This window comes from Cuculus canorus, chromosome 4 (genome assembly GCF_017976375.1).
Source record: "Cuculus canorus isolate bCucCan1 chromosome 4, bCucCan1.pri, whole genome shotgun sequence".
NCBI lineage: Eukaryota > Metazoa > Chordata > Aves > Cuculiformes > Cuculidae > Cuculus > Cuculus canorus.
Window position 1 is genome coordinate 62,033,542 of NC_071404.1, and position 27,940 is coordinate 62,061,481.

The 27,940-nt window shown below is 48.2% G+C and overlaps 2 protein-coding genes across 3 annotated transcripts; both read right to left on the reverse strand.

Annotated features, from left to right (window-relative positions):
* Positions 1-10,777: 10,777 nt before the first annotated feature.
* On the reverse strand, positions 10,778-15,417 carry PLAC8 (placenta associated 8). Of its 2 annotated transcripts, XM_054064625.1 has the most exons (5): positions 15,283-15,417; positions 12,021-12,150; positions 11,662-11,786; positions 11,228-11,331; positions 10,778-10,913 (listed from the first exon to the last, which is right to left on the reverse strand). In XM_054064625.1, coding segments are annotated over exons 2-5 (336 nt in total). In that variant the 5' UTR covers positions 12,127-12,150; positions 15,283-15,417; the 3' UTR covers positions 10,778-10,912. The 2 variants fall into 2 exon arrangements, with proteins under 2 accessions (XP_053920600.1, XP_009557823.1); XM_009559528.2 differs by lacking the exon at positions 10,778-10,913 and having other exon boundaries at positions 11,224-11,331.
* Positions 15,418-19,223: 3,806 nt separating this feature from the next.
* Positions 19,224-25,291, reverse strand: LOC104058087 (placenta-specific gene 8 protein). Its single transcript, XM_009559544.2, has 4 exons — positions 23,160-25,291; positions 21,328-21,450; positions 20,996-21,120; positions 19,224-20,110 (listed from the first exon to the last, which is right to left on the reverse strand). The coding sequence occupies exons 2-4, from the start codon at positions 21,440-21,442 to the stop codon at positions 20,003-20,005; spliced, it is 348 nt and encodes a 115-aa protein (XP_009557839.2). The 5' UTR covers positions 21,443-21,450; positions 23,160-25,291; the 3' UTR covers positions 19,224-20,002.
* Between the last annotated feature and the right edge of the window lie 2,649 nt (positions 25,292-27,940).

Consider the following 27,940-nt stretch of genomic DNA (forward strand, 5'->3'; position numbering starts at 1 on the left):
TTTTCACAGGAAAATATGTGAGCATGTGATTGATGCTATGGAGGAAACCAAAGCTAAGGCAGACTGTATTACATGAGGTAGGGGTGCTGGTCCCTGGCACATGTTCTTTGCCTGGCTGGGCCTGGAGAGTGTCCCAATGCTTGGCAGTACAGGTTACAGTTTTCCAGGAGCTGTGCTTACAAATGGAGTGGTGCTGGTGGTGGGCACGCTGCTCCTCCTATTTGTTCCCTGACATAACTTTGCCTGCCAGGACAGCTGTAGCTTCTGAGTCCAGTAACCCTGAAGATGGGATTGGACAGGTTTTGGGGTGTTCAGAAACTCCTCCAGTTCAGCTAGACTGTCCATACTTGGCTGGTGTCCCAGGCACCATCCTGGAAGAGGACACTGCCAGCACTTTGACAAGAGCAGAAACCCATGCAGTTGCAATCATTCTCATTGGCAGACAGATGCAGAAGAGCACACATTACAGCTGGTTTCCAGATAAAAGCATGAGCTTTATGCTCTCATTTTCCGAGCAAGACTCATCACTACTTAATAAACATCAACGTTGCCTGTGAGAGCCATCTGGGTTAGAACATCACAAGACCAGCTTTTTTAGCTGGCTATAACCTGAGATGGATAAGTATCTCATCATTAAGGAATCGTGTTTCTGGGATCATGTTCTTTTTGTTATTACTAATTTTATCATAATTAGCTCTGTACTGTATTTATACAAGTCTTCTAAGCATCCTAGCAGCTAATGAAGACCATTGGATAGTCACAGTAGTATTTGAAAAGGTGCACTTATGATCAAATATATGCAAAAATACTGTTCTCTCATTCAGAGAGCTTATGTGCAGTCTGGCCTGGAAACCTCAGCAGACAGTTTGTAGTATCAGATCTGGTCTATTCCCAGGTAAATCAGGACAAAACGTAGCGTTTGTGCAGGATGCAGTCGGAGGAGGCTATAGCTCTCAGCACTCATTGTGAAAAATGAGTTTCATTCTGAAAAAATAATGGAGATTAAAAACAACAGTTGTTTTGTTCTCACAGATATTTGCACTACTGTTAAAATGCAAAATGATTTATCATTTTTTTTTTAGTTGTGGGCACAGGTATCCTCAAGATGATTTCTGAGTGGGTCAATACATAAGTATTCCTATATTCAGACATGGAGTAGAATATCTGAAGAAAAGCCACAGCTTAAGCTTGCATTATAAGCTGAAACACTGAGTGAAACATTCAGCCTGTCTTTCTTCATTTTTGGGAGGTGGGCAGGGGTGAATTTCACTGTGGAGTTTTCTCTCTTAGAAGACATGTAATAGTGAGGGTGCTGGAACTGAACTATCAGTTTCACTAGCTGCTGAGATGTTTGATAGTCTTGTATAAATATAGTACAGAGATATTTTCATTAAAATTAGTAATAAAAGAAAGTGTAGGAACATGATTCCTGAGTGATAAGACTACAGATGTCATCAGAGAGGGAGAGTGCAGACTCTGCCATCTTGTTGGGTTTGTTGTTACTATAGGCCTCCCAAGGGGACCAGGTGAATCCAAATCTCATGTACTGCTGGAGATCTCAAAACCTACACTCACAGAAGTGAGTGCACAACTTACTAATAAATTCTACCCTAATAAATTCTTTTTGTCTTACTGGGTTCAAGGTCATGCCTGTCCTGGTTGCTTGTTTGTCAGATGAGAATGCATTACAAATATTCATAAAGTTTTTCTCATGTATTTCTAGAGAAACCTGTGGCCATATCACAAGAATTTTTAATATTAGTAACTGATTAACTTGGTGTTCAACCTTTCAGACTTGTGGTTTGTCCTCAGTTAGGTGTGTGACCCACCCATATCACGCAACTGCCCTTTGGTCAGTTCGCATTATATAAACCCCGAGATGTTATACAAGTCCCAAGTGGCATATAGCCTTATCAGACAATGCTTCCAAACAGCTTCCATGCATTTTCACATGCTGTTTAATATTAAAACTTACAGAAGGTCACCACCCTAGCTGTCCATGACCCTGGTCGGATGCTGGAGTCTGTGTAGCTACCACTCCAACCATGGTGAGGTCCCTGGGTCTATCGCTTCTCCATTCAGAGGGGAAAAGGCACTTTTTTTTTTCCCTTCTGCACTTTCATTCCTGCACTTGGAGGCAGTGTTTTAAAAATTGTATAATAATTTTGTAGGAAGAGGGGAAGGGAGCACATTTTGTATGAGTAATTGTTATTAAAAGACGAAGTGATGAACTCAAGGAAGGGCTGTGAAACCTGAATCTAATGTTGCTTGACATAATGCTCAGGCTGCATTTCACTGATGTGTTCCCTCTTCCTGAACTTAGGCTCAGTGCTATACTGCTCTGCAGCCCTGCTATCCTTTGTCTTATAACTGTTTCACTTCTGCTTTTCTTTTTAGACCAAATTCTTGCATACTTGAAAATTAACATACCTAGAAAAGATTTAAGACCTCTGCTTCCTGTCAGTGAGCACAACAGTCCCTAGAGTCGCTACCACCTGTGCCAGTGAAATTGCACCTAACCACTCTGCTTGTTGTGCCAGGCCCTGCATGTTGGTTGTGGTGGCATTTGGGGAATCATAGAATCATAGAATAGTTAGGGTTGGAAGGGACCTTAAAGATCATCTAGTTCCAACCCCCCTGCCATGGGCAGGGACATCCCACTAAATCAGGCTGCCCAAAGCCCCATCCATCCTGGCCTTTAACGCCTCCAGGGATGAGGCATCCACAACTTCCCTGGGCAACCCGTTCCAGTGTCCCACCACTCTCATGGTGAAGAAATTCTTCCTAATATCTAGTCTAAATCTGCCCCTCTCCAGTTTATACTCATTTCTCCTGGTCCTATCCCCACAAGCCTTTATGAATAGCCCCTCTCCGGCTTTCCTGTAGGCCCCCTTCAAGTACTGGAAGGTCGCTATAAGATCTCCTCTGAGCCTTCTCTTCTCCAGGCTGAACAATCCCAATTCTCTCAGCCTGTCCTCATAGGGAAGGAAGGTGCTCCAGGCCTCAGATCATCTTTGTAGCCCTCCTCTGGACCCGTTCCAACAGCTCCATATCCTTCTTATGTTGAGGATTCCAGAGCTGGACAGAGTACTCCAGATGAGGTCTCACAAGAGGGGAATAGAGGGGCAGAATCACCTGCTGGCCACGCTTCTTTTGATGCAGCCCAGGGTACGGTTGGCCCTCTGGGCTGTGAGCGCACATTGCAGGCTCATGTCGAGCTTCTCAACGACCAGCACCCCCAAGTCTTTCTCTGCAGGGCTGCTCTCAATCACGTTATCCCCCATTGTATACTGAAACTGGGGATTGCCCCGACCCAGGTGCAGGACCTAGACATGCATGAGAAGCATGCCTCCAGTAGACTACTGTTCCGTAGTGTTCACTTGGTCATGTACGTTGTCACCACTACAGAGAGAATGCAGACCTCCAGAAACTGTCCATAGCCAAGGAGAGAAAATAGATGCAGAAAGGTCTGTCAAACGTTTGCTAGCCATTTGGAAATGGTGGACAATATAACCAGCAGGAAAAGTGATTCATATCTGCCATTCTATGTAAAAATGCTGCTGTTTCATCAGTGTGGTCTACTCACTCACTCTATGTCCTCTGCCATACTTTGCCTTCCAGCTGGCTGATTTGTGACAGTGTTAAAGAGGTTTATTTCCTCAAACGTAGGTTTCCCAAGGCAGATTCTTACACATTAAATGCTTCAGGCTAATTTATTGGTGGTACAGCATCAGGTTACAACTCAAGCTGGGTACCTCTGAAGAGGGTCCCCAAACAAATAAAAACCTTGGGCAATTATACCCTCACAATCTAAGTTCCCACCTCCCACTCCTCCCATGCGCTCTTCACGCCCTGTCCATGCAACAGTTGGTCCAATGGTGTTTCAGGGGCTGGAGTCTTTTCATTCTTCATTGGGTTCTCTCCTTGTCTCTAGGTGGACTGTCTCTTTTCTTATCGTCAAGGTTTACAGCTGTTGTAGCTTCCTATCTTCTGGCTTGAACCTGCTTTAGGGCGTTCTTTTGTGTAACTCAGTAAAAGTTCAGCATAAGTTCATCGAATAGGTGAAAAGTTTACAGCTGGTGGCCTGAGACTTCACAAATTCAGCTACTAATGCTAAGCAAGCCCTGCTGCATCATGTTGCAGTTTCAGGAGGCTTCTCCTATAGTTCTTTTTACAGCCTAATGCTAAACCACAAACTCTAAAAGGTTGGACTGATTGTATTTCAGACCAAACCAATTGATATTCTTTAATATACAGCAAGTCCCAGGGAGGGAGTTGAAACATTGCAGCTGGCAAGTACCGTACCAGGTGTGAAATGTCATGAACACAAAGAGTGGCAAAGACAACTCAATAGAAACACTCAAGGTTAGATCCATTCATTCCTCTTCTGATAGGTACTGGGGACTGACATGTTTCCTTCTCACTGTTAAATTGCTATGACGTCGTGGCTACGCAGATATGTGTCGTCACGGGGGAATTGCCTGTGGGCAAAAAGCTGCAGCAGGACGTTTCTGGAGAACGCTTTCTTATCCAGACGCTGGACTACGAGCAGAGAAGCGGTGAGCCGCTTCAGCATCCTTCTTCCCTGCTGCCCTCTAGTGACTGACACTATTCTGCCGGCTCGTTCTGCATTCAGGATTTCCAAAATACAAAGATGCTTAGAGGCCATGCCCAGGGGAACAAAATAAGTCGGAGTTTGTCCATTGTTAACATTTTGGGATGTGAAACTGGGTGGCCTGGTTTAGTTTCTTGTACTTCATGCAGGCACGCCGCCTCTGCTTTCTGTTTCACACAAAAACGATGGAATGGCAAAAGTGCTTCTTGAAAGTCTAGAGAACAATTTTGGAAAAGAAGGAAGACTGTTTCAGAGATAGCTTGCATCTATTAGTCTTTAATTCAGAGACAGCACCAACAGAACCGAGCCCGAGCTGCTGCTCAGCGTCATGCCTTACAGCTTCCCGTGTCCCCATGGGAAAGGTGGTGTGCTTAGGGCAGGTTGCTCTCCTTATGCTGGCCGCTCTGCCTGCATTGGGGCATGTCTTGCCTGCACCCTGGCTGAGCTGCAGCACTCCTGCCTCAGGCACCCGACGAGGCTTTGTCTCCAGAATTACCTAGAAAAATCCCCTCCTGTGCAGCTGGTCTCTCTGTCTTTGTGTGTGTGTTTGGCTACTCTCCAAGGGTCCTGGGTGAGCTTGTGGAGGCTGTATGCAAGTCCCTTGTGTGAAACTGCCTCTCCAGGAGTGCACAGTGTCTCCGTGTGCTCCTACTGGTGCTTTGCTAACTTCAAGGCACAGGGCAGTGCCGCAGAATGGTACAGACTGTACTCTCCTGTATGGGGAGACAGCACAGGGGAGGCTGTGTGGCCACAGCCTCTGAGACCATGTAGCTGCTCTGAGCGTGTGATTTGTGAGGGGCTGGGGCACATGCCTGACAGGCTGTCTCACGTTTCTGGGAACCCCTCAGACTTCTACAGACACGATCGAAACTGAATTTCTGGTCACTGCCAGTTAGACCTCTGTGCTTCTACCTGCCTGGGGACACGTAGAGGGAACACTGCGGAGAGAGGAGCAGACATGTGGCCAAGAAAGCCAATAGCATCTTGGCCTGTATCAGAAATTGTGTGGCCAGCAGGACCAGGGAAGTGACTGTGCCCCTGTACTCGGCATTGGTAAGACTGCACCTCGAATATTGTGTTCAGTTTTGGGCCCCCCACCACAAGAAGGACATTGAAGTCCTGGAGTGCATCCAGAGAAGAGCAACAAAGGTGGTGAAGGGGCTGGAGAACGACTCCTATGAGGAGCAGCTGAGGGAATTGAGGTTGTTTAGCCTGGAGAAAAGGAGGCTGAGGGGAGACCTTATCACTGCCTACAACTGCCTGAAAGGAGGTTGTAGCAAGGTGGGTATTGGTCTCTTCTCCCAAGTGATAGGTGATGGGACGAGAGGGAATGGCCCCATTGTGTCAGGGGAGGTTCAGACTGGACATTAAAAAAAAATTCTTCACTGAGAGGTTCTCAGGCACTGGCAGAGGCTGCCCAGGGAGGTGGTATTTAAAAGACGGGTGGATGAAGTGCTCAGGGGTATGGCTTAGTGGTGGACGGGAGGTACATTTGGACTTGATGATCTCAAAGGTCTTTTCAAACCTAGCAATTCTATATATTTGTCCCTGGCTTTTGTCAGCAGGCCAGTGCAGCCTGCCTCTGCCTGGCCAGGAGGTGATGCTGACCGCAGGGACTGCAGGCTGGCAGCTGCTGCTGCGGCTCGGCGTGCCTGGCTGCCTCCCATGGGCAGCAGCTGTGGCAGAGGCTCCTGCAGGGGCGTGGGGCACGGGGGTGGCGCATGGTCTCCAGCGGTGTGCCTGTCCTGTTGCACTCCTGAGTAAAAAAATATGAACTGCTATGGAGAATGCAGTGTCCATATTAATGCCTAATATATGAAATCAATGAACAGAAAAGTCCTTGTTTTGTGATGTTTAAGGAATAAAAACAATGAAGGCTGCAGAAGACTGGCATCTGGCCAGCACTTCAAGAGCTAAAAAGATTGGAGGTTTAGATAACCCTTAACCTTATATGGAAACTTAAAAGGTGCCAGATGCCAATGAAATATAGGGGTCTGCTTTGCAGACCTCAGACTCAGTAAAGGACTGTGGAGAGCATATGCAACGGGGAGGACACCTGTTATAATTAGTATTGGGGAATGTGATTAATATGCATGACATTTATGAGATACATATGTATGAATTCAGTGTATAAAAAAACTGCTACTTATGTCACTGGCATATACAGTAGGAGGATCAACCCCCCCTAAGTCCTGTGTTTTCAGGTTAGAAAAAAGAGGTTGTGCTGCGGTTTTTTTGTGTCTCAAATGCAGGGCCCAGTGTTTCTGAAGCTCAGACAAAAAACCTCAGTAGTTCTTTGCTTTTCAGGCTGGGAAATGGAGACTAAAAGCGCTGCATTTTCAGGGCTCATGCTGCATTTCTGAAGCTCAGAAAAAGACCTTTTCACTGCTTGGAAAGCTGAGGTTTCTGAAACTTGTGAAAATTTTAAAATGCTGTGTTTGGGGGTCTTGGAAGTGGAGGCTTAGTCAGCTGCTTCCATCCCCAAAAATTTAGGCTTGGGGCAGGCAGGAGACAGAAGGGTGTGGTGGCAGGGTACTGGAGAGGTAAGGAGAGGGTGTGGCCCCTGAAGCTAGTGAGGCTGGGTGGACCAGGCTACATTCAATGTTTGAAATAGTTTGAGAAAAGCACCTTCAAGGTGTGTACAACTGCTGATATAGTTATTGAATCATTAGTCATATTTAAACAACATACAGTTATTACAGGGATTGATCTATGACCTTGCCAAAAGTCCACACTGCTGCAATTAGCTGAAACTTCAAGTAGCTTCCACAATCCAAAGCTGGGAGCATGAGTGTGTACTGGAGCTGAAACAAGCCAGAGGGTAAGAAGCAGGAGCTGAAATAACTCAGGGCTTCAAATAACCTGAGGTGGAACATCCATTGTCTGTAATGAGCATCTCATGTCCATCAGCCAGAGCTGTAACAAGCAGGAACATCTCATGTCCAGGAACTGGAGCCAGAATTAACTGAAACTCAGAGAAGCCAAAGTCTCCATCAGCAGGAGTGAGTCAGCATCAGTCTGTCTGCTGGAGCTGTAGTGTCCATAACCCAAGCTGTTAGAAGCAGGAGCATCTCTTTTCCCAGCTGCGCAACAGCCAGAGTTAGAGCCTCAACAAGCTGAAGCTGTGAGAAGCAGGAGCTGAAATAACTTGGAGATTCCAATACCTTGAACTGTAAGCAGCTGAAGTGTCCATTGGCCAGAGCTGTGAGAACTGGGAGCATCTGTTATTTGGAGCCTCCAGTAGCTGGAGTGTCTATCAGCTAGAGCTGTAGCAAACCAAAGTGTCTGTTAGCCAGGAGCCTGACTGGCGTAGGCAGGGCTGCCTCCAACAAGGAGCTGGCTGTGAGGGAGAGGGACCCTCAGCTCTACTGTGGAAATGGCCACAGAGGCAACCCAGTAACAGACTGGCCAAGGCGGATGACTGCTGACCTGGAGCCCCAGGCATCCCTGATGAGCAAAGTGGAGAGACCTCCTTGAAAAGCTGACATATGGAAATGGTGTCAGCAAGCTGGCCTTCCAGCAATAACTGCTCTGCAAAGCTGTGTCCTATGCCCTGTTATGTGCCTAGACCAAGAAGGTACAAAGGTCTTAGGTAGGTACCATGTTACAAGCTCCTTGCTGAGACCTGCTCACAGGAAATCTCCCAAAGAGATGGACCCTTGCCAGGGACTCCCAGCTAACTCCTGGCTCCATGACATGGCTTATCTGCGACAAGAGACTTTTCTATCGTTCCTGATCCTGGCAGTCATTCATTGACTTTTGTGCTGGTAACACCTCAAATACAGGTGTGCCTATAGGTAAGTGATCATACATACATGCTTGCTTTACTAGTGGCTGTGTGTAGTAACTTGTAATAAAAAAAGAATCAAAGCCTCCCTATCCTTGTGTGCTATAGCATCTTACAACCCTGCTGTCATGACCTTCACAGGTTGCGACAGGGATACCAGCCCAACACCTTCCATGAAGCTCTACCAAGGACACACGCTGCAGGCTGGTGTCACCCATCTTGGCCCATCCTGCAGCCCCTGCATAGAGGAGGTTGTCCCCAGCAGGGCCAGCTGTGCACCCAGAAACTGCCCCCAGAGAAGAGGGAACCTGCCCAGGGCAGTTCTGCGTGGTGCTTGGCTCTGGACAGCTCAGAGAAAGCACCCCCAGAGCTCTACAGTGACATCTCACATGGTGTAACAGACTTCTCACCACCCCGTGCACCACCCAGCCTGGCCCAGGGACAGGCACCACAGCTCCCAGCAACACTCAGACTGCTCCTCAGTGGGACAAGCATCAACAACCACCACCACACACTGTGGGGTTTTCCTGAGCCATAGAGTCCCAACACGTCAGGCTCTGCCACGGGCACAGCACCACCAGCCTCCTACCCCTACAGTACTCCACCTCTCCCGTGTTGTATTGCCTGAGACCGCTATGCCTTGGATCATGTTGAGCCTCTCCCACCCTGTTCAGCAGTGAGAGGTCTTCAGTTAAGCCCCAACAGCACCATCAGGCATGGGGTCTGTTCAGTCACCGCTTCAAACACTTCTCTGGGCAGCTCCTGCATCCCCCAGTGCTCCTTGAATGAAGTAGGTTCTGGTGCCCCTCATCCAGGCCCAGGGCTGGTGGCTCCTGTCTCCCAGCTGCACAGGGAGCATCATCACCTACAAGGACAAGGGCCCCATGAGGACATTGGGGCAAAACTTCAAGGTTGCAGCTCTGGTCCCCGGTCCTGATGGCCTGGTCCCTGCATGCCTCAGGGGAGAAACAGTCCTGGAGAGGATGCCCCATTAGCACAGGTGGACAAAGACACAGCAGGATGGGCCAAGGGACAGAATGGCCCCTAATGGGAACAACTGTCAGGGGACACCATAACAACCACTGTGATGGTTGTGTGAGAGAGGGGGCAGGTGGTCTGCAGGAGCCCTACGCTGGGGATACAGGTCTCACCTGTGACTGAAAAGCAAGAACTCCAGCACTCATGGTTGGGTAGCTTTGAAGACCATGACTCAGGCACTCTGACTTCATTAATGAGCTCCTGGAACAGCACTACTGTCCCCACCTGAGCTGCAAGGGGATACTCAGATCCAGCCTCCAAGTCCCCTGCTCTGTTTCTGAAAGTCTGCAGGGCGATGAGGATTTGAGACCAACAGCCAAAAGCGAGCAGAAATGACCCAGCCTGCCTGCAGGCCGTACACAGACCAGCACAGCGACACACACGTGTCACCTCCCAGCCACTGTGCTACAACCACCCTCTCCTGCTTCTCTGTACACATACATTTTGAGTGTCTGAATGTACATGTACATGCTGTCAGCACAAGCGCAGCCTCACTCCTTCACGCAAGTGATGCAATTCTGCTGCTCACACTGTAGAAAATGCAGTGGAAGTCACAGTGAGGAAAACGTGGGGTGGGAAAGGTATTTTTAATACAGCCCACTCCTGTTCTGAAGGTGCCAGGATAGAAGCACAGACATGTCAGAGACTGAAGGCCTCATGCAGCACCAGTCCACCACCCACTTTGGGTGAAAACAACCTTTTTCTGTTAAAAGCAAGAAAACTTAAACAATCTGAGTGAGTGACTTGGTGCCTGCAACCACTATGTCTGCAGAACAACCCCAGCCCCCAAATTACCTCTTTCCTCTTCTTTGCCATGGCAGGTAAGAAATAAACCCTGGCACCCCCCAAGGCCCAGCAAGGCACAGATTGCTTTGGCTCTTCTGCTACAGCCAACATCCACAGCTGTGAGGGTCTCACCTCTCAGAGCAGCAGCTCCCACGTGACAGGCTCCTAACAAAGTTTGTGTGGAGGAAGCCAAGTGGGACCATGATCCCCACACCACCACCATTGTTCCCCCACTGCATTCAATGCTCTCAGGCCTCCATGCATATGGTGATGCCATCACCAGCCCTGCAGGCTGCAGTGTTACCAGGGAAGCAGCTGAGCTGTCCACAGCAGGCTTAGCTTTTGGTTGGTTTCATTTTATCTTCTCAATGAACTTCATGATCTGGTCCCCATTCCAGTGTGGGTCTCCAAAAGAGAGTCTTGTTTATCCGATAACCTCAGAATTGCTCTGACCACACAGCATATGAAAGTGCAACACTGTCCTCTGGTCTTGCAGGAGAACACAGAGAAATAAATAACAACACACACAGGCAAAAAGGCAAACTGCTGTTTATTGCTGATTCTACCCAGGGAATGGAGAATCATCCACAATCAAGGCAACCCTCCTGTGGTGCATTTCCTAATGGCCAGGGCAGTGGCAACTCCTGCCCACACCAGCTTCACAGGGTACGACGAGTTCAGCAGCATCTGCAACAGGACAGGAGTGGAGGATCAGGGAATGGGGCTGTGCCTCTCACCATACTGTGTGTCTCTCCCCTTCTGGTCCTGTGTCACTGGCTGAATCCTGGTAATGGGCCCTGAGCAGACTCCCCTGTCCTGCGTGAGAGTCACAGCCGCATTATGGTAGAGGACAGGTCACCTGTGTCACCCGACCATTGCTGTTTTTGTACCACAGCAACCCTGTGTCTTAAGTCAGGCGTAGGCATAAAGAGAGACTCCAGGAACCCACTCGGCTCCAGTCAGGATGTCTTTATAGACCAGTTCCAGCATACCCTGCTTACCAGAATATGCCCAACTGCTTCCTCTGGTTGATGTCCCTCTTCAACTGGCAGAGTGCACACATGGGGCAGCACAGTACGGACAGGAAGTCATTCAGAATGGAGCCCTGCACAGCAAGGGACATTGTATGAATAACCCCTTCCCATATCAGCCTTTAAGTCTTCCTATTTTTCATCATCAATTCACTCTTGGCCCTGCAGCATGCTGCTGCTTGTGCCCAGTGAGGAGCTGGGATGAAACAGTGTACAATGGGGTCAATCTCTGGCTAATGGCAGGGACGCGGATGTGTCCCCAGCTCCCTGCCTGCAGGGCTGCTCACGCAACTCCCCACTGCTGCTGTCCTCGAGCACTCCTTTCTCCTTTCCCAAGTGCACACCCCAGCTCACAGCTGCAGCTGTTACCACCAGCAGGGCAGACCCCATGGTCATTCACTAACCGGGATGTTGTATCTGGTGCGGTAGAGCGTCCTCATGGCCACACTGGGGCCACACAGGCAGCACTCATCCATGTCTGCAGCCACCTGGCACCCCAGACAGGTGAAGCAGAAGGCTCCACAAATACCTGTGGGACCACAAGAAACACGCTTGGCTAAGGAGTGCAAGGAAAGAGAAGAGGGGGTGAAAGGTGGATGGGGCTGCAGGAGCCACGGTTTTCCACCTCAGGTGAGAGTTCCTCTGCTGCCTGTTCCCACACAGGCAGGGCTTGTAGCAGGGCTGATGCCTTGGAAAGTGCAGGGAGTACACCAGTAACGCACTGCAAGCCAACACCAGGAATGAGGGGTACGTATGTACTCACACACGCCAAAGTCAGAGCAGCAGTCCAGCAGCCCTGTCTGCCATTTGCCTGCCTGTAAGGCACCTGACGATGGTGGCTGGACCGTGATCATGTAGTTAGAGGCCATCACCAGCACAGGGTAGTTTGTGGTCTGGAAGGAAAAGCCATCAGAAAAAAAGATGCTGCAGCTGTTTCTGAAATAGGTTCTTGCTCAGGGTGATGAATTTGAAGAAAGTGAGGGCAGCACAGGTCTCTGAGTGGTCCCTGCTGCTGGGGCACCATGACCTCTACCTCAAAGCAGGGGGCACAGCTCTGCCAGGAGCTGCTGGCATCCTTTACAGCAAAGCCCTGCCAAAACCAGCCCTGCACCAAAGGCAGCAGCACCTCGTCCCCCTGCCTACGCAAGTAAAATGCCTCATTTTATGTGTCCTTCTGCTTCAGAGCTTCAGTGATTGAACACTTCAATCCTCCCTTATTCTGAGTTCGACTTTCAATGTTATCTGCTTAAAGTGGTATTTTTTTAGAGTCTGCAATCTCTGAAGCTACTCCAGCATGGTCATAGCTCTCACAAGCTCTCGGTAGTCACCTTAATCCTTGCTTAGTTCCCCAAGCATATCAGCCTGTTTGCCTCCCCGTCTTCCTTTTGCTTCCTCCTTCACCTGCTTTCTCAGCAGGCTCTCTCTGTCCTTTTCCATCTCTCTGTCCTTTTCCTTCCCTAAGGCCTGTCACTGCTTCCCATCCCTCCCCCTTTTCTCCTATCTGTGTCAGTGCCTCATCCTTGTCCTGTTCCTAAGCTCACTGGGAACACTACAGCCTCTGGAGCACTACTGCTGCCTGCCCTTTGCCAGCAAGGGAATGCAGCCTCTGAGAGAAGCAGAGCTCCTGCTTTGCAGCACCATTCCCAAACACACCTGACCCACATAACGTCTGTGCTGCACCTGGACCTCCATCTACACCTCCAATACTTTCACCTGTGGCACCTTCCCTCCTCACCACCCCCTACAAGGCATGGCACTACCCTCTGCTAGTCTCACTTCAGCTCTGAAGCTTTAGTTTAAAAAAAAAATATAGAGAGAGGATGCTCCCATAGAAGTCCCATACAAACACACCCCATGCCCAAGATCAGCACTGCTCTGCTAGGCAGCACAAGGATAAGATGCAAAAGCTCCTCTGCTCTTACAGCTGCAAGGGCTCTCTCCTGCCTCGAATACACAGGCACACATCCCCAGCAAAGAAATCATCGCTGGGACGCAGCCCAAGCTTTGGACCCAGTAATGGTGGGCTGCTGCTTCATTGCTCAGGAGGCCTCGCAAGGCAGATCCCTCAGCTGCTGTGTCCCCATACAGCCCACAGGCGTTTCCATGACCAGCATTATGGATGTTTAACAGGGCACCTTCAGACAGTTTGTGTCCCGCCTGCCCATACCCAGCTTTGAAATGTTTGTCCTGCCTCCACGGGCAACACTACTGCCTGTCTTGGGGATGGTCAGGAAAGCCTGGGTGCCTCTCCACCCTGCCATGGTACTCCCTGCTCTTGTGTGACAAGGGAATGCCTGATTTTTCAGGAAGCTGGGAGGAGCAAAAAGAAAAACAAGGGAAGCATATGTGTTTGAAGCAAGTGATGGTGGCATTAATCCCTGTAAATTCTGGTAAAACACAATAAAGTGAATGGGATTGTTCTCACAATTACATTAGAAGTGTGGAATTATACTTCTACACAGAATTTAAGTATTAAATGCAAATTCCTAGGAATACGGTGAAATATATATATATCTTATTATGCCTGGCACTCAGATGATGCTGTCGAGTCTATTACTCATGGCCAGCTCTGGAGATACATGGGCTGTGCCATTGCAGATGAGTCAGTGGCTCTGCTGGCAGCTCCTGCGGCTCCCCATAATCAACAGATTGGCCCAGCCACACCTTTATTGTCAGACACAGCCTGTACCATATGGGTGACTCTTGTCCCCTGGTAGCAAGCAGAAATGATGCTGAATTATCCCATAAGAAGGAAGGAAGCTTGTAAAAATGCCTCTGCGTGATTTGCTCTCAACCATCTTTCTTCAGGCAGTAGAAGGGCTACTGGATTGACCATTTCTGAGACACCACTATCTGCTCCCATTAGGTGATGAGTGGCCTTCAGGAGTCGGCCACCAGCCTGAAGGATTGCCACAGCCCTTGGCCCATAGGACTTAAAAGACAAGGACCAGTCCTGCTGGTACTGAACAGGGCTGTTCAGCAGTGAAAGCACAGCTGGGAAAAAGTCACTTGGCTGTTGGCAGAGACCTTTGGAGTGAGTGCAGGCAATCCTACCATATTGTGGGTGCTGCAGGGGCTACCATGCACAGCAGCCACCTCCTGCCTCTGTCCTGGCTGGCTGTCCCTGCCTGTTCACGTCAAAAGTGCAGTAATTCCTGCCACATCTGCAGCTCACTTAACACCCCGTGGTATGCCAGAATGACAGTCCCTGTGGGGAGACTGACCACAGGCAGATTAAGAAGAATCAGGAACCAGGCGGGGCAGGGGAAGGGACAGACCACAGACAGGCCATACAGTGGGAATGCCAAGCAGGGAAAGCACGGGGGTCCCATGCAGGGAGAGGGATGCCAAGCAGTAGGCAGGACAGCAGGGACTGTGGGAAGAAGCACGCCCAGGAGCAGCAGCAGAAGGTCTAGGGACAAGAACCCACCAGCCTCCCACGCCAAAGGAGGCACTCTCCCAACTACCAGATAATGAGGTTAAAAGCAGCACACAGTCAAAATGCAGCTGGGCGGGCTCACTGCCACATATACACTGTGCCATTTGCAGGTAGGGCTGGCCACAGATTTTGCCTTCCTCTCCCCAAGTATGAGCACACGACATCCTGTGTGGACAGAGGCTGTGGTGCAGAGCAGGCAGCAGCCTGGAGAAGCATCTGCCGTATGCTTGTCTCCTGAGAGGCAGCCAGGGCGCAGTACATGTAGCACATCACCCTGAGTACCCTCGGATTCAAAACTCCACTAATAACCAAGGTCATAAAGCAGCATTTTATATATATGTAGGCATGTACATGCGCAAGAGAACAATACAGTACAAAAGCTGCCAACTTTTACTTCTACTGTCCACTTTTATCAAGCTGCCCATCAACAAAACCTGTCATGATCTGGTCCAGCTCTGAAGCAGTTTTCCAGGTAGGAAACTTCACTTCTGTTTCCACCGCTTCCCAGACAGCACCACTTCTGCTGCATACAGTTTCCATAGTTTTGTACCTCAGTTCTTGCCAAAGAAAAGCCAGTCATACATACCTGCTGAACCAGCCTTGTCTCAGGAAACAAGTGTCTTTTCCTGGTTCCTGTGCTTTATATGTGCTGGTGAATGACCTTTGCTCCTTCTGATTAGTAGATCAGATACTAGTTTAGGGGCTGCTTTGCACAATTATGACTTCCCTGTTGAAGTCAGCTTACTGCAAGCTTGCTGCCACTTCCTCCTGGCTCCTGCTGCTGCCACTCCTCACCTTTCCTGTGAGGCGTAGAACACCAATTAAACACACCACTTTTGATAGCAGTTTTCAGAGAAGGACAGTTTGCATTCAGGCTTCTGCACTGCCATAAGCCATCAGTCACAGGAGGTGTGGCACTTCTTTCACTAAGCCTGAGCATTGGCAAGAAGTGACTGTAACTCTCAGTGACACAGGTGCTGCCTTGAGGTACAGCTACAGACGGTGGCATGGTATTGCTTCTCTACCCCTCTTCACATTCCTGTCCTTTTCCGCTCCTAAGCTGAAAATGCTCAAAATCATGTATCTCCAAGGATTATGCACAGGACAGTCTGGGCTATCTGGGGCTCAGGCAGGTGGGAGTGCCACTTGCACCATCCAACCTGCAGCACCGATAAAGCCTCTACTTGCCTTTTATGAGGTTTATGGTGAAGGTGAAGGCAGAGGCCCCAGATGTCTGCCCAGGTCACAGCAGCTGGGACAACTCTGCACCCAGTGGCTGGCAGCCATCACCTGCCCGCAGTGAGCCCCAGCTTTGCCCTGGAGCAGAATTCACTTTTCCAAATTTTATATTTTAGACATAAAACACAGGACTCATCCTATGTATTAAATATCCTTTCTCAAAGCTGAGTGACTAATTAAATACTAGGGAAAGTCTTTCTCTGTAGCAGATGTGAAGAAATCTCAGCTGTGGCAGGGACTGCGGAGACAGATGGAGTGTGAATATGTGATGGGTACACTCAAACCTGCTCCCTGCCTTAGCCACACCAGCAGCAGTTTGGTTCATACTCCAGAGGAGGTAAAGACCTGCCTGCAGCCGGTCCAAAAACCCACAAGGAACAGAGCGACACAGTGAACGCTGAAAAAGCTCTGGGTACAAGGAACCTTGTGCATAGCTCTATTAGAAGCAATTTGACTACGAGTCAGCCACTTTTATCCCATAAATACAACAGCCTAAATGAGCCTTCTCTGAGCTCTCCCTGTTAGGCAGTGTGGCTGTGTGGTGATGATCTACCCTTGAGCTGGGTTGCCTCTTGAGGGTTCTCCTAGAGTCAGTGACATCTTTTACCCATGACAGATCGCTGATGAGCCCCATTAGAAGCCTCCCTGGACAACAACTGGATAGCACACCAGCCAATTTTCTTCTTTAGCAGGTGTCAGTCATTTAGCTTAAATAACTAGCATTTTAAGTAGAATAAGTCGCTTAGACTTACAATATTGTGTGATTTAGTATGCTGTTTGCTTAGCTTTGCTTAGGGTAGCATGAGTAACTGGACTTCTGGAAGCAGTGGGCCTCAAGCTGAGAATTTCCACTAAAAACTTCTCCAGCATGTTCAGTCAAAATATGGCCTCCAGAGTCAACAAAACCCAGGTAAATATGCAGGCTTCAGAGATACAAATCATCAATACCAGCTGCACTAAGTTAAGATAATGACCTGTCTGAAAGACAGCAAAGGAATCCAGTGAGGAACACAAAGACTCTGGACCCAAATATTACTACTGAACTGAACCACTTTATAGTAGCAAACTTCACTGGAAATTGCAGCTGTTGCCTCAGGGTGAGTTTTTGATTGTCACACAATGAAAACTGCATCTAGGTCATAGACCCTTTAATTGCCTGTTTCCTCAGGCTGACCCTGGAGGACTCAAATATGAGAGAGAAGTTGTGCGTTGCCATTCATGGGCCTCTAGGGAACGGCACTAATTACAGACCCTTGCTGTGTTGTGTGTGTAGATTTTTCTTAATTTCTCCATATGAAAAAGGTACAGACAGCAAGCAATTACTTTACACAACCAGACTGAAGCACTGTGAGAAATTTCTTTTTCAGCAGAGAGGTGGTTTCCACTTAGCAGCATTTAGACATCAGCTAAAGAAGCATTAACTTAACTCCCTTTAATAGCCCTCCAGGCACCTGTGGGATTACAGAATCACAGAATCACAAGGTCGGAAAGGACCCATTGGATCATCGAGTCCAACCATTCCTAACACTCCCTAAACCATGTCCCTAAGCACTTCATCCACCCGTTCCTTAAACACCTCCAGGGAAGGCGACTCGACCACCTCCCTGGGCAGCCTGTTCCAGTACCCAATGACTCTTACTGTGAAGAATTTTTTTCTGATATCCAACCTGAACCTCCCCTGACGGAGCTTCAGGCCATTCCCTCTAGTCCTGTCCCCTGTCACTTGGGAGAAGAGCCCAGCTCCCTCCTCTCCACAACTCCTTTCAGGTAGTTGTAGAGAGTAATAAGGTCTCCCCTCAGCCTCCTCTTCTCCAGGCTAAACAACCCCAGCTCTCTCAGCCGCTCCTCGTAAGACTTGTTCTCCAGCCCCCTCACCAGCTTCGTTGCTCTTCTCTGGACACGCTCCAGAGCCTCAACATCCTTCTTGTGGTGAGGGGCCCAGAACTGAACACAGTACTCGAGGTGCGGTCTCACCAGTGCTGAGTACAGAGGGAGAATAACCTCCCTGGACCTGCTGGTGACCCCGTTTCTGATACAAGCCAAGATGCCGTTGGCCTTCTTGGCCACCTGGGCACACTGCTGGCTCATATTCAGTCGGCTGTCAACCAGCACCCCCAGGTCCTTCTCTTCCGTGCAGCTCTCCAGCCATTCTTCCCCCAGTCTGTAGCGCTGCATAGGGTTGTTGTGCCCCAAGTGCAGGACCCGGCATTTGGCCTTGTTAAACCTCATCCCATTGGTCTCGGCCCAGCAGTCCAGCCTGTTCAGATCCCTTTGCAGAGCCTCCCTACCCTCCAGCAGATCGACACTTCCTCCCAGCTTAGTGTCATCTGCAAACTTGCTAAGGGTGCACTCGATGCCTTCATCCAGGTCGTTGATAAAGAGATTGAACAGAGCTGGACCCAGTACTGAGCCCTGAGGAACTCCACTTGTGACTGGCCTCCAGCTGGAGTTAACTCCATTGACCACCGCTCTCTGGGCCCGGCCATCCAACCAGTTTTCAACCCAGGAGAGTGTGCGCCTGTCCAGGCCAGAGGCTGACAGTTTCTGCAGCAGAATGCTGTGAGAAACTGTGTCCAAGGCTTTACTGAAGTCCAAGAAGACTACATCCACAGCCTTTCCCCCATCCAGTAGTCGAGTGATTTTGTCATAGAAGGTGATCAGGTTAGTTTGGCAAGATCTGCCTTTTGTAAACCCATGTTGACTGGGCCTGATCACCCGGTTCTCTTGCATGTGCAAAGGAGTGAGAGTTCATTGTCACGAGAAAGAATTACATGATCATGCTCATGGAAAAGCTGATTTGATAGAATTGACATACAAAAGTAAAATGTGGTATTTAAGAACCCTTATTATAGCGTTCCCACCCACATGCTTGTCCAGTGCCATCTTCTGAGTCTGAGTGGGAAGAACACACATTCCTCCTACCCATCCCGTTTTCAAAACCTATAGGAAAGAACCTATACAAAACCTACAGGAAAGAATGTTCATACTGAGAAAGAGCAGGACCAGAGTCTTCTTTAGAAACCCCTCCCGGGTTGGCCTTGCTTATCTTAAGCATATTTGCAGATATGTTATGTATAATATAGATATTTAAGAGAGGGCTAAGCGCTGCCAGAAGTTGACTCCAATACAGTCCTAGCACAGTTAAACCACCTGAAATAAGAATTAATTTGGTAAAAATACAGAGAGGATGAGCTGCTCTGAAGAGCAATAAGAGCTGCTCTGGGCTGCTGACCCCTGGATCTCACCTGAGCAGTGATCACAGAAAGGCAGACCTGGTGGCTGCTGTGTCCTTCCAGACTTTGGTGCATCTCTGGTGTAGGTAAATAGTCTGTGAAGGTATAAATGCCCATGGATATCTTTTTTCACATCAGTCTCTCTCCCTGGAGCTGAACATGCTGCCGTATCTTTCCATTAAATTATTTATTTTATAAAACTTGATGAGCAAGAATCTACTTTGTGAAACCTCAAATACAGACTTCAGAGCAAACTGTCATCTGGCAGCGGTCAGCAGGATGCTCAGAAGGTGAGTGAAGCAGACTTTATCATGGAACTGAATACGAGTTTTATCAAAAAACTCTTAACTTGCAACAGAGGAGGATGGGTGCTTTCAGGGGCTGCAAAGGGTGACACATGCACACAGAGGTAGAAAAGCAAACTCTTCTGTTTATTGCTGGAGTAACTCAGGGAAGGGGGACTCAGCCACAACCAAGGCAAATCCCCTGTGGTGCTTTTTCCAATAGCCAGGGCAGCAGGCAACTCCTGCCTACAGCAGGTCCACAGGGCACAGTGAAGAGCAGCATCTGCAACAGGACAGGAGAGGAGGATCAGGGACTGGGGCTGTGCCTCACCACACTTCATGTGTCCCCTAGTTCCACCCCCTTTGACCTGTGTGAGGTTACCAGCAACATTTTGCTGCACGACATGTCACTCCTGTCACCCACCCATTTCTATTTTCTCACTGCAGCAACGCTGTGTCTTTTGTCAGGCATCCACAGAAGGTTAGACTGCAGGAAGCCACTTGGCTGCATGTGGCAGCAGCTTTATAAACCAGTTCCAGCATGCTCATCTTACCAGAGTATGCCCATCATCCTCCTCCGGTTGATGTCTCTTTTAATTTGGCAAACGGAACACACAGAGCACCACATGGTGATGCAGAAGTCAGAGCAAATGGACCCCTGTCAGGAAAAAATTGGTTAGGGATGTAGGCTTTCCAAAGTCCATGTTTCAGCTAAGACGAGGTTAATCACATCCCATATCTCATGCCCGTTGTTTTGTGGCTGGCTGTAGCATCTCAAGTAGCAGCCAGTAAAAACCAGAGGCTTTGGTACCGGCGGGTGCCTCCAGGGATTGGCAAACCCCTTCCCCACCACAAGTCCTCTATGTCCCCCATCCCACCCTACCTACCACCCCCTTCCCTGCCCTGCCCCTCTGCAATGGAGAGGAAAGAGGAAGCCCTTTCTGAAGGGTGCAGATAGCTACTTACCTTTTTGGCCTTGGAGGTTAAGACTTGGGGGAAAATGCAGACAGAAACGGACAGTTTGGGCAAACTGGTCTGCCCCACTGCAGTTTGCACTGGAGACAGCACTAACTGTTTCATAAGTGTACTATATATGAATACCCACTTGTCTCCTGCATAAGATTACGACTGTTTGTCTGTGCTACCGACTTCATCTATTTGTTAATCTGCTCACAGCTACCTCAAATCTTTCCTATCTTTCAAAGACTGGTGATGGTGTGGGGAAGCAACAGCCAAGGCTCTGCGAGCCACTGTGGTCAGTGGCAGCTGAAGACGGGACACATGCCCCCAATGAAGGATGTTGGAAAAGAGCTGCATCTGATTAACATGGTTGTTGGACAGCAGTCCCTGTATCAGGGCAGTCAGGAGCATCTCAACCCCTGTCCTGTGCTCCCAGCATAATGCCAGATATGAAAGTGAAAAAAAAAAATTAAAGGGCAAGCGGAAAGCCCTGCTGCCCTATGCTCATCCCTGATGTGCACAGAGAGACCTCCAGGGCACATCATCTTTCAGCCTCGCAGTGCAGCAAGAGTTAACCACTGACCGGGATGTTGTATCTGGTGCGGTAGAGGGTCCTCATGGCCACGCTGTTCCCACACAGGCAACATTCGTCCATGTCCAAAGCCACTTGGCAACAAAGGCAGGGGAAGCAGAACATCCCACAGCAGCCTGGCAAGGGGAGAAACACAGCAATGGGCGATGCTCTACCCATCTGGTACTGCCAGCACCAGAGAAGGAACTGGGAGGACCAGGCTACATGGCTGTAGCTATCACATCACCACAGATGTAGAGGTGAGAAAAGTGTCCTGAGAGGATATGGGACCAACCACAGCACATCACTGCCAGGTGAGAGACAGTACCGCTCCAGTCACTCACAGACACTACAGTCGCTGCAGCAGTCCATCAGCCCTGTCTGCCATGAGCCTCTTGAGGTGGCAGGCACAGCCATGCCTTGCTGCGGCTGGATTGTCACGACACATGCGGAGGCCATTCCCAGTTCTGAAAGAGACCAGAGGGGTAAGGGACAGTAAGCAAAAAATCAAACATGGACAGTCTGAGCCCCAGATGATTAACTTAGCTTGTCATCATCGCTCTTCAGCAGGCAGCTCCCTTGGCTCCAATGCTGCCACTGGAGGTGGTGAGGCGTAACGATATCTTACCTGCATTTGAGTATTTTCAAAGGTTTTGCATATTCTGTCTTCAAAATATCATCAAGGCATTTACATTCCCCACCCCAGAAAGGCTTTGTTACTGATTAGACACAGTTTGCCCATTTTCCTTGTGCCAAGCAGGGCTGGGCAGTGAACTGCAGATAAAGCCAGTGACTTGGACATTTAAGTGGTTGGACTTGGCATATTTCACACAAGAATGCTTTAGAATAGGTATAAAGCATGTGGAAAGCAACAGTGATCTTGCATTTCCTCCTTATGAAGCCAGGCTCCGCATGAGCCAGGTACTGTATAAAACTAGTATCTCTAGTTTCTTGTTGTACAGAGCCATAAAAGCAGAAATTTAACACTGTGTCCCAAGTCTGAACCTCAGTCCTTGCCTTCCTGCAGATAAGCAAGCAAGTAAAACTTGAAAACCAGTAAGCCTCAGGTGTAAAAAAACCCTTAAATACCTCTGTGCTTCTATTCTCCCTGTCAAATAGAAGGCAGCAGAAAACATTCTCAGACAACAATTTAAAGTAAGTTTTGTCCTAAGGCCAAGCTTTTCAAGTTATGCACAAAAACAAGGAAGGAGAAAGAAAAAGAAAACCCATAAGATAAACTGTATGTTCTTATTTGCTGCGGGTTTTTTTGCTACAGATTGATTCTTCCGATTTTTTTTCTTCTCCAAAACAGCATTTTGGCAAAGATGAGAACCAGGGGGGCTGGTCAGGCTCCTCCCATGTAGCTCCTGAGCTCAGAAGCCAGAACAGAAACTAAAATGAAGTGGCTGATGCGGGGGGTGGGGAACAATTTTGCACTCCACATTTCAGGGCACAGTGCACCCCAGCAGCGCATGGAAAGCCCAGTATGAATGCAGCCACAGGCAGCATCAGTGTCCAGAGGGAACTGAGTATGCATTGCCTCCCAGCACTTCCCTCTGCTGACCAATACACAGTACATCTCTCTACTTTCTACACCTCTACAAATGCGCAACAATCTGTACATGAGTATCATTCACATACTTTCTCCTCTTTTCGCTACATTAACAGAAAGATTGCAACATGGAGATGCTCTTATCACCAACAGCACACCCCATGGAAAAAGGCAGGAAATAGAGAGGGACATCAGGCAGCAACATATAAAAGCACCTGACATCCAAGCTTCTGGCAGGACAGCAGTTACATCCAGCACCCCCTCAGAGCCTACCATAAAACATGCACAGCTAAGCAGCTCTGCTAAGAGGAATTTTGTCTTGAGAATCCACATAGACAAGAGAGAACCCAATTTAAACAGAGAACAAAGTACTAGCCAGATTCCTTTAATGCATTTACAGAATTCTAGTAACAGGAGAAAGCAGAGTAAGAAGTGACCTCTCCACAATCTCACTTTTGTGCATAGCTTTTTAAATGCCTTCCTTACTTCTGCAAGTAGGATATGCTGTATATTTTGCTTTAAATTATGCACTGAGCAAGGAAAAAAAAAAAAAATCTCTGCTTTCTCCATTACCCACTCTCCCCAGGCTAAGAAGTTCTTACTCTATCTTTTAAAAGAACCAACCTTCTGGTGAACAGCCTTTGTCAGCGTGTGTTTCCTTGCCAGCTAGAGCTCTACACTGACTGGCTCAAGGGAAGATGAAACTGAACTTTCTCACTCTTGAAGGGAGGATCTTTTTGAAGCCAGCTGTGACCAGATATAGTGGTGGGAGGTAACTGGAGGGGGAGGTCAGGAGTTGTACCCTGTCAAGATAACATGTGCAGAGCACAACATTTTTTTGTTATTTTTTTTCTCATTTTCCTGGAATTAAACAACAGACAGCTATTCATCTTTGAAAAACAAATGTTTGCATATATATGGTCCTTTTCCCTTAATTCTATATACATGTGATTGTTGTTTGGGGGAGAACAGCTCTGAGTGATATGTGTTCATTGGGATAGACATTTTCCCCACATTTTTCTCCAAAGAATAAGCATCCTTCTCAGATCTCAGACCAGACCTCAGAGTGCCTTACCCTTTCCTCAGGGAAAAGGCTTCAGATGAAGGGGTAGTGCAGATCTGTTTGCTTTCACATCCAGGCTTGGGTAGCATGGCAGTGAAAGGGGGCTGTGACGGGCATTCCAGAGTGGCCGAAACATGTGTGTAGTGCCCAGCCTGCCACCTCGGGTGCAAACCAGGATGCTCCTGATCAAAGCTGTCAAGAGTTAAACCCACCTGCATCAGCGAATGGCTCCCTGTGCCCCTGACCCTATGACCAGGGGATAACCCAGCCCCAGCTGTCTCATCCTCCTTCATTCAGCCCCAGACAAGGATGAAATGCACCTTTGCTTTTAATCCTCTCCTCCATCTGCAGTGCGTGCTCAGTGCTTGTTCTTAGAGATGCATTTGGGTTTACATTCCTGAACTGAAGCATACTGTATGTGGAGACTTTCTATAAAAATTAGGCTGATTCCTTAAGGGCTTGTCACAAGCCACATAGCCCAGTTATTGTAAAATTAACTGATTCCTTACCATACATGCATTGATTTCCCTCTCTAAGATACTAATATACACTATTTCTTCACTAATGTGCTCCAAATATTTACCTACTCACAGCCTATGCATGTTACTGTTGGTTTTGGAAGCACTTCCACATTTCACAGAGAAACTGTGGCACCGGGACATACTGGTTTCTATTTCTCAGTGTGATGCACAGAGCATGCATAGAGTGGGTCCAAGAGGCAGCTTGCCAGGAGCAATGCAAGTTCAAGGCATCCAACATGCAGCGCTGATGGAAAAATCCTATCTTTTTCCCACAGCTCTGCTGTGCAGGTTTGGCTCTGGTAGAGTTAATTTTCTTTATAATAGCTAGCACAGGGCTAAGTAGTGGATTTGTGCTGGAAACAGTGTTGATAGATATTGGGATGTTTTCCTTACTGCCAGGCAGCCCTTACACAAAGTCCAGGCCTTTTCTGCTTCTCATCCCATCCCACTCCATCAGCAAGCAGGCTGGGGATGCACAAGCTGCTGCGAGGAACACAGCCAGGGCAGCTGAGCCTGACTGTGTGAGGGGATATGGACCACATGATGTCATGCTCAGCATTTAAAGCTGCAGAAAGAAGAAAGAGAGGAGGGAATGTTTAGAGCCATGGTGTTTGTTTTCCCAAGTAACCATTCACATAATGGAGCCCTGCTTTCATGGAGATGGCTGAGCACCTGCCTGCTGATGGGAAGTCATGAATGAGTTCCTTGTTTTGCTTTGCTTGCATGTGCAGCTTTTTCTTTGCCTATTAAACTATCTTTATCTCAACCCAGGAGGGTTTTCACTTTTAGTCCTCTGATTCTCTACCCCATCCCACCAGACTGTGTTTAGTTGCTGGCTGGGGCTAAAACATGACAACTGCTGTGATAACAGTGAGCCCAGAATCTCCCCTTGGCTTCCAACAGCTCCAAAGTTTATCTGCAGCTGTCCCTGCTCCATTGACCCTGTCATTTGGAAATGCGTTGCCAGGGCTGCCTGGCTGACCCTTAGCCAAGCTCACGCTCACAAGGAACCATGGGAATTGAGGTTTGTAAAAAGTTGTAGATCAGTGGATGCTTCCTAGAAGAGGAGACATCTGACATCCCACCTGCTGGCTAGCCTAGGCATGTGCAAAACGCCAGTGAGCCTGGGAGTGTGTTGTGGAGGGAGGGAAAAGGAAAGTTTGTACGGGAGATACCACATTAAAAAAAAAAAAAAAAAAAAAAGCCCCATCAGCGTCGTTTTAAAGATTTTAACAGTTTGTCCTCTATTCAGAGCTGGGGTGGCACTGACGGTCCAAGCAACCATGCCCTGCAAGTGCTTTTCTTCCCCAGAAAAGCAGCCCACTTCTACCTGCAATCCTGGTGCATATAAGCGTAACTGGCATTTGTCAAGATGAGAAAATGCCACCATTAACACCCACCTCAGCTCATTCCCTTCACTTGGCAATTAATTTGGACAAAAAAATCATGAAAAAATCTTCTTTAGGTGGGTAGAAGCAGAACTGCTGGAAGCCAGGCAACTGACCACAAAGCACACCTCTCAGTCAAAGCAAGATAACTAAGAGCAACACTTCTCCATAGCTAGGAAGAAAGGAAACATGCTATTCAAACCAAACCCTTTTCCACATTGTAAGAATAAAAGACTATTTCCAATCAGACAATGGAAAAAATCAGTCAAAATTAATACTCACGGATTTAACATGCATTACAGTAAATGCAATTTCAATGAAGATTCAGGAGCACAGATTAAATAAACCTCCCAGAACACATTTTTGCTTTTCTCTTCAAAGACAAAAATATAAATTGCAGAGTCCGTCTTGTACTTTGCAGAGAAGTGGCAACCAGAAACTTGTTTATTTCATTTTCCAGCACAGGAAGGTTACGGATCTGTTGGAGCAGATCCAGAGAAGGGCCACAAAGATGATCAGAGGGATGGAGCACCTCTCATATGAGGACAGGCAGAGAGAGTTGGCATTGCTCAGAATAGAGAAGAGAAGGCTGCAGGGAGACCTTATAACAACCTTCCAGTACTTAAAGGCAGGGCTATAGGAAAACTGGTGAGGGGCTCTTTATCAGGGAGTGCTGAGATAGGATAATGGTTAGGGGTAATGGTTTTAAGCTGAAAGAGGAGAGATTTAAATTAGATATTAGGAAGAAATATTTTACTGTGAGGGTGGTGAGGCACTGGACAGGTTGCCTAGAGAAGTCATGGCTGCCCAGTCCCTGGAGGTGTTCCAAGGCCAGGCTGGATGGGGCTTTGAACAACCTGACCCAGAGGGAGGTGTCCCTGCCCATGGCAGAGGGTTGGAACTGGATGATCTTTAAGGTCCCTTCTAACCCAGACCGTTCCATGATTCATTGCATGATTTTATGCAAACGTTCCCACCTGTTCTCCGTACCATCTGAAGCAACTCGATGAAACAAAACACTACTGTGAATGAGCAAAGCTGCCTTCCTCAACACACTGCTTCATGCCTCTGATTGCACAAAACCCATCATCTTCAGTGGTGAGAAATGCGTTTCTTTACTAAGCATCTGCTGTAAACCCACCACTGTGCTTGTCAGGGGGGCTGCCTGGCGGAGGAGGGTGTCCAGTGGCCTGTCTCCAAAGCCCTGGTCTCACTACCCCTTTTCAAGAGGCAGTGAAACAACCTCAGAGGTTCAACAGTGTTTTGTTTCAGATGCAGAGAAGGGCTTCTGTGTCTGAATCTTTGCTTTTTCCTCAGCTGGTTCAATGGAAGAGCACCTTTCCTCCAAACCTTCCCTCCTTCCCACAAACTGGAAGGACTCAGATGAAAGGAAAATCCCTGCAATTATAAAAGCTGGAGGAGAAAGGAGCTGAGCAGGTGCTAGGGAAAAATTTCACAGCTTTTAGAAATACAACCAGAGGTAGAGTTCACATCTCACCAAAACTGAAGCGACTGCAGCTGGTACAAGGAGATAGATGTTCTCTGCCCATGGCTGTGCATCCAACGTCCGTCCTGTGCCAGGGACCTCATCACATGGCAGAGCAGGCCCGCTCAGCTGGCTGATCAGACAGGAAATGGCACTGGGGTTGTGACTTGGAGGGTACATTGCCACATGGACAAGCTGCCCCAACCCTCATTCTGCAGTCACCCGAACGTGAGGTCCAGCACACAGTGATGAGCTCATGTCTGAAGCTAGCAGTGTCACCTGCTTTACAGCACCTCACAACCCATGTCAGACCCAAAGGAAAGTGGTACTAGAAGTGGTTTCACAACCATCTGTTGTCACATGCTAGCTTTGGCAATGGTTTGTCACAAGATGCCTCATGCAGCCTGCCTGAGCTTCTGCTTCCAGCACTCATCTTCTGTTATATCTCACCATCCTTTCAGTGGTACCACTCTGGGTCACTAAGATTTACATAACAACATCCTCTGGGAATCAAACTTCGTCTCAAGAGCTCATGAGGTAAAAATGAATACTGTAAAAATCAACAATCAAATCAACTCCCTTATAGCAGACTATTTCAACTTATTAATTTTGTAATTGGATACTTCATTAATTCCCTAACTCACAAATTCACTGACTCACACACACGTGAGAAGAAGAGCTACTGAAGAGTGCAAATTCAATACCTTCGTCAATGATATAGACAGTGAGATCGAGAGCACCCTCAGCAAGTTTGCAGATGACACCAAGCTGAGTGGTGTAGTTGCCATGCCGGAAGGATGCAATGTAATCCAGAGGGACCTGGACAAGCTGGAGAAGTGGGGCTGTGTGAACCTCATGAGATTCAACAAGGCCAAGTACAAGGTCCTGCACTTGGGTCAGGGTAATCCTCAATTTCAATACAGGATGGAGGATGATGTGATTGAGAG

Excerpts from the sequence above, each read along its gene's own strand:
- PLAC8 (XM_009559528.2), bottom strand. The coding sequence starts at position 12,126 with ATGGCCTCTAACTACATGATCACGGTCCAGCCACCATCGTCAGGTGCC. Across the intron at positions 11,787-12,020 it reads CTGCTCTGACTTTGGCGTGT|GTATTTGTGGAGCCTTCTGC; the intron begins GTGAGTACATAC and ends GTGGTCCCACAG. Across the intron at positions 11,332-11,661 it reads GCACCAGATACAACATCCCG|GGCTCCATTCTGAATGACTT; the intron begins GTTAGTGAATGA and ends CTTGCTGTGCAG.
- LOC104058087 (XM_009559544.2), bottom strand. The coding sequence starts at position 21,442 with ATGGCCTCCGCATGTGTCGTGACAATCCAGCCGCAGCAAGGCATGGCT. Across the intron at positions 21,121-21,327 it reads CTGCAGCGACTGTAGTGTCT|GCTGCTGTGGGATGTTCTGC; the intron begins GTGAGTGACTGG and ends TCCCCTTGCCAG. Across the intron at positions 20,111-20,995 it reads GCACCAGATACAACATCCCG|GGGTCCATTTGCTCTGACTT; the intron begins GTCAGTGGTTAA and ends TTTTCCTGACAG.